Below are 6,000 nucleotides of genomic sequence, written 5' to 3'. Positions count from 1 at the left end.
AGAATGCCCAAAGAGGTTCTGTGAGCACTTGAGGAAAAAGAAAACCAAAGCAAAAACCTTTACAATCTTTGGTCTTCAGCACTCCTGCTATGTTCAGGAACAGCTATTGAGAGTCCATTTACCCTTTTATTCCGAGGGAAGCTTGGGAACAGGAAGGAAAGCTGATTTGATCAAGTGATACTTGACCAGGTTTGGCTAAGAGGTAAAGAATGTACCTCACTCTCTCAACATATCCGTAACGGAGAAAGTGGATTCAGGTGGCCTACTATGCTTGAGTGACACACACTAGCATATATTTTCACACACTAGCTTATATTTCCTTATGTATGTAGTGTTTTGGTTTTTTTTTTACATTGCACAACCATTGTACCTAGCCAAAGATAGGTACGTAAAGGTTTGTTTTTTGTTGTGTCAGGAGCGACTTGAGAAACTGCAAGTCACTTCTGGTGTGAGAGAATTGCCCGTCTGCAAGGATGCTGCCCAGGGGATGCCCGGATGAGGAGCTGGAGCTGATAGAGGGAGCTCATCCATGCTCTTCCTGGATTCGAACCGTCTGGCCTGTTCGTCTTCAGAAAACTGCATTGGATAGACCACATCAGCTCTAGTTTCTGATACAGAACATATGCCATCCAGTAGTCACCATCTGCTCACCTACAGAAAACCATATTTAATAATCTAGAGCCACGGACCTTATTTTCCGTCTCATGGACCACCAATGGGTCATGACCAACAGGTTGGGAACTACTGGTCTGGAGCATGGTAGTCTTGTAGACATTGATCCAGTTGATATATTGCTGTATTAAGAAAAAAATGGTGGTCAAATGAAATTATATTATTTACAAACATGTGCATTTTTATTTTATTATGTGTATTATTTATAAGTGTTAAATGTCCATAAATTGATGGGAAATCTCAATAGATCTATCTATCTATCTATCTATCTATCTATCTATCTATCTATCTATCATCTATCCATCCATCCATCCATCCATCCATCTTCACAAACACAGCAATGGCATGTCTAGCCAACTCTTTGGTGCAGTGCTCCCTGCTTGATCTGGTTTTAATTATGCTGAATTCTGTGTGAAGATAAGTGCTTAAGCTTAGAGTTGTTGACACTGGAAATGGCCCAGTCTAGCCTGGGGTGGATATTAGGGAAGGGAACTTGGCTTTTGTAACGATCACCACATCATGTGTTGCGCAAATGTTCGCTTTAGTTGTAGGTAATGGATTTCCGACAGCATCTGGGATCTTTCTCTGGCATGTCTAATCTGGAATAATATATGACCCAAGCACTTTGCAGTATAGGGTTTCCCCACATTTGCAAATAATTAATATTGTTTTAATTCTTGGCTTAAATGTGGGAAAGGAAAAAAAAGACATGCATTTAGTCTTGAGCAATGCTACCTACCTGGTCCTATTACCAATTGGCCACAGCCACCCATATTGACTAGTATATTGCCATGTACTTTATTTAAAACTGCCTGTCCCCTATCAATCAACAGGCATTGGACAGCAATTTACTTCTGCCTTGTCTTATATATGAGGTTGGCTTATACATTAGTATATTGAGTACCTCCTTCGCCTCTCCACTTATAAGGCAAATAATTTTGATGCCAAACTAGGCGTGAAAATGTCCATGTATTTTGCTATTGTATGAACAAATTATAAAATACTGGGTTTCACGAAAGGAGACATTCCTCAATAGTGGGACAAATGGGGGTAGAGTGGGGGAGGATGATGGCTATCAGGCCCATGAACATCTTATCTGTTTACATTCTTGACCTGTAGTGGCCCTTCATTTTGAAGTAAGAAAAACCATTTTAAGAGGAATAGTGCCATTGTTTTTTCATGTTTAGTTTTATAAAACAAGGTATTAACCCAGGGGTCCCCAAACTAAGGCCCAGGGGCCGAATGCGGCCCTCCAAGGTCATTTACCCGGCCCTCACTTAGGGTCAACCTAAGTCTGTAACAACTTGAAAGCACACAACAACAGCAATCCTATCTCATCAGCCAAAAACAGGTCCACACTTCCCATTGAAATACTAATAAATTTATATTTGTTAAAATTGTTCTTCATTTTAATTATTGTATTTTAATTACTGTAATTAAGTGTTTTCTGCACTACAAATAAGATATGAGCAGTGTGCATAGGAATTCATTCATGTTTTTTTCCAGTTATAATCCGGCCCTCCAACAGTTTGAGGGACTGTGACCTGGCCCTCTGTTTAAAACGTTTGGGGACCCCTGTATTAACCCATTCATAGAATCATAGAGTTGGAAGAGATCTGGTGGGCCATCTGGTCCAACCCCTGCCAAGAAGCAAGAAAATCGCATTCAAAGCAACCCTGACAGATGGCCATCCTGTTTAAAAGCTTTCAAAGAAGGATCCTCCACCGGACTTTGGGGCAGAGAGTTCCACTGCTGAACAGCTCTCACAGTTAGAAAGTTCTTCATGTTCAGGTGAAATAACTTTTCCTGTACCTTGAAGCCATTGTTCCGCATCCAAGTCTCCAAGGCAGCAGAAAACAAGGCTGCTTCCTCCTCCCTATGACTTCCCCTCACATCTTGATATATAGCCCTGATCATGTCTCCTCTCAGCCTTCTCTTCTTCAGGCTAAACATGCCCAGCTCTTTAAGCTGCTCCTCATAGGCTTGTTCTCCAGACCCTTGATCATTTTAGTCGCCCTCCTCTGGACACATTCCAGCTTAGAGTCAACATCTCCCTTCAATTGCTGTGTTCAGAATTGGACACAGTATGATTCCAGATGTGGTCTGACCAAGGCAGAATTGAGGCGGAGCATGACTTCCTTGGATCTAGACACAATACTCCTATTTATGCAGGCCAAAATCCCATTGGCTTTTTAAGCTGCTGCATGACATCATTGGCTCGTGTTTAACTTGTTGTCCATGAGGACTCCAAGATCTTTTTCACACATACTGCTGTCGAGCCATGCATCCCCCCATTCTGTATCTTCTGTATCATTCAATTGGGTCTCAGGCTTCTCCTTGTTCTACAAATAATCTCACAGAAAAATGAGTGGAAGGAGTGACCAGTAGGGTTCCATTATGTGTCCCCAAAGTGGCTATAAGTTTCTGCCACATGTCGCTGGCCTCCAAGATTGCCAGAAATGAGACAGAAATTGTTTAGGTGAGCTGGTGCAACCTCTGATGTGGGTGAAAAATGGCCTCCAGCCCCCCTGTCTTATGGCAACCATTGTCTTCAGCTGACCCCACCAACTTCAGAAAGCAATCAAGTCTTCACTTGGGAGGTCCTGTGCTTCAAGAGACAGCATCAATCAGGAGGCCAGTGTCACAACACTTTATTTATTCATAAATATTTCATCTTTTATTCTTTGCTTTAACTGTTTGGTAAGGAAGAAACAGGTAGGGATCATGAAATGGGATGTCTGTACACAGGTAGCCTTGGAGTGTCCAACCCTACCAGCTTATCTAGGTAAAAAAGACATACAGTGAGTAAAAGCACATCTATCCAGGAATATCAAGCAATATCTTGACAAATTTTCATATTATTCACAGAGGATATTTTCTAACAAGGAACTGGTGCAGTTGTCTCAAATTATGGAATGAATGCTATCAGATCCTCCATGTTAGACTGAGTAGTTTTGCCAAAGAATTCCGTCTTTCTTCAGTAGAGTCTAGCTCTATTGTGAAATGGTTGATGCCTATGGGTTGCACTCTAGGCACACAGACAGATTTTGTCTCAATGACTAACTACAGCAATTCAAGCTAATGTGATGAAAGGCCAACTCTCTCGGACACTCCACAGGCAGAAGGAGCTCCAGGTGTTGTTCCGGGTTCATTGGTTTGGGAGTCAGGGATCAAAAACTCCAGAAGAATGTCTGCAAGGCAGTAAACCATGTGCCTGAAAGAAAGGGGGAACAAAGAGGATTTTAAAAATCTGATGGAGATTTAAAGGGTGAGATTATAATAACTGCGAAGAGTAATGTCTGATATTATTATTATTATTATTATTATTATTATTATTATTATTAATATTATTATCTCTATAGGGTTCTCAGTAGAGAAAAGGTGTGCAGACGAATTCTACCATTTTTAAAAAGACATCATAAAGGGAGAGATCTGCAAACAACCTAAAGAGGACAGAATGGGGTAATAATAATAATAATAATAATAATAATAATAATAATAATAATAATAATATAATCCGCCACCATCTCCCCAAAGGGGACTCAGGGCAGCTAATATGAGACCAAGCCCAAAAATGATACAGCATGATTACACACAAAGCAAGAAATCTGCAAACAACCTAATGAGGACAGAATGGGGAAATAATAATAATAATAATAATAATAATAATAATAATAATATATAATCCGCCACCATCTCCCCAAAGGAGACTCAGGGCAGCTAACATGAGTCCAAGCCCAAAAATGATACAGCATGGTTAGACACAAAGCAAGAGATCTGCAAACAACCTAGAAAGAACAGAATGGGGAAATGATAATAATAATAATAATTCATAATTCGCCACCATCTCCCCAAAGGGGACTCAGGGTGGCTAACATGAGGCCAAGCCCAAAAATGATACAGCATGATTAGACACAAAGCAACAAAGAAATACATCACAACAAAATATATACAATAAACAGAATAAAGTACACAGTGCAAAACAACAACAAAATAATAATAATAATAGGTTCACTCACTTACTGAAACCACTGCGACCCTCATCCAATGACCAATAAAGACCAAACTTGGCACAGAGAGCCCCCATGACCCACGACCCACTGTATGTACATCCTGCTGCAGTTTGAAGGAGGATGGACCATGGAAAATGGGACTTGCAGTACCTTGACTCATTTACTGAAACCACTGCCCCTCTCATCCAGTGACTGATCAAGACCAAACTTGGCACACAGAGTTCCCATGACCCACTCTACATCCTGGTGCACTTTGGAGGATGATGGACCAAGGATGATGGGACTTGCATTACCTTCATTCACTTACAAATACTAACTGGTGGGATCATAAGCTGGAAAAAGTTACAGAGAATGAACACGCCAAACTCCTCTGGGACTTCTGGATTCAGAAAGAGTTTTGGAGCAGAATACTCCTGACCTCATGATCGTGTTAAAAATCAAAGTATGGATCATCGAAGTCACAATCCCAGGTGACAGCAGGATTGCAGAGAAACAATTGGAAAAGCTGACACAATATGAGGATTTAAAAATCGAACTGCAAAGACTTTGGCACAAACCAGTCAAGGTGATCCCAGTGGTGATCAGCACACTGGGTGCAGTGCCTAAAGACCTTGGCCTGCACTTAAAAACAATTGGCGCTGACAAAATTACCATCTGCCAGCTGCAGAATGCCACCTTACTGGGATCTGCACGCATTATTTGCTGATACATCACACATTCCTAGACACTTGGGAAGTGTCCAATGTGTGATCCAATACAACAGCCAGCAGAGTGTCTGCTGTGGACTCATCTTGTTGTGTTTCTAATAATAATAATAATAATAATAATAATAATAATAATAATAAATCACAAAGGGCGGGCCAAATGCGTGAGATAAAATGTTAAAAACGTTAAAACCCTGGGTGAGATAGGAATGAAAAAAGTGTATTTGTAAGGAAGGAGTGGTTACCACTCTGAGCAGAAGTCCCTCTATGCTGCAGGCCCTGCAAATCCAATTGCTAAAGCACTACATTCCAGAGGATCCCCAAGGTCTAGTAATTGGACCCAACCTGAGGTTTTGTTCCTTAAGCGACCCACCTTACATATATCTTTATTTGCCTGCGAGGAGGCCACGTTGCCAAGGTTACCTGTTTATGATGGGATGCTGCATGGACTCCAGGACTAGGCTCCAACTTTGCCGACATTTACTGGTCCCAAGAACTTCTAGAATTAATTCTGTGGACATTAAAGATTGGCGTGAATTCCCAGAAATAATTTGACTCTTCGTCTATAATCCAAGGTGTGCGTGGCAAGCGTTTTCAGTATTGAGTTACCA

At 41.0% G+C, this 6,000-nt stretch overlaps 1 protein-coding gene across 1 annotated transcript in view; it reads right to left on the bottom strand.

Moving 5' to 3' along the window:
• Positions 1–3,306: 3,306 nt before the first annotated feature.
• Positions 3,307–6,000, bottom strand: part of SNX19 (sorting nexin 19) — a 59,445-nt gene continuing 56,751 nt past the window's right edge. Inside the window, exons 10-11 of the mRNA XM_060787102.2 lie at positions 5,813–5,900; positions 3,307–3,886 (exon numbers count right to left, since the gene is read on the bottom strand). Of these exons, the coding sequence (XP_060643085.2) occupies positions 3,751–3,886; positions 5,813–5,900 (224 nt within the window). The 3' untranslated portion in view covers positions 3,307–3,750. The remainder of the gene's footprint in view (positions 3,887–5,812; positions 5,901–6,000) is intronic.

This window comes from Anolis sagrei, chromosome 7, assembly GCF_037176765.1.
Source record: "Anolis sagrei isolate rAnoSag1 chromosome 7, rAnoSag1.mat, whole genome shotgun sequence".
Taxonomy (NCBI): domain Eukaryota; kingdom Metazoa; phylum Chordata; class Lepidosauria; order Squamata; family Dactyloidae; genus Anolis; species Anolis sagrei.
Note: the sequence above shows the minus strand (reverse complement) of the source record. Positions and strands in the feature narration are given on the sequence as shown.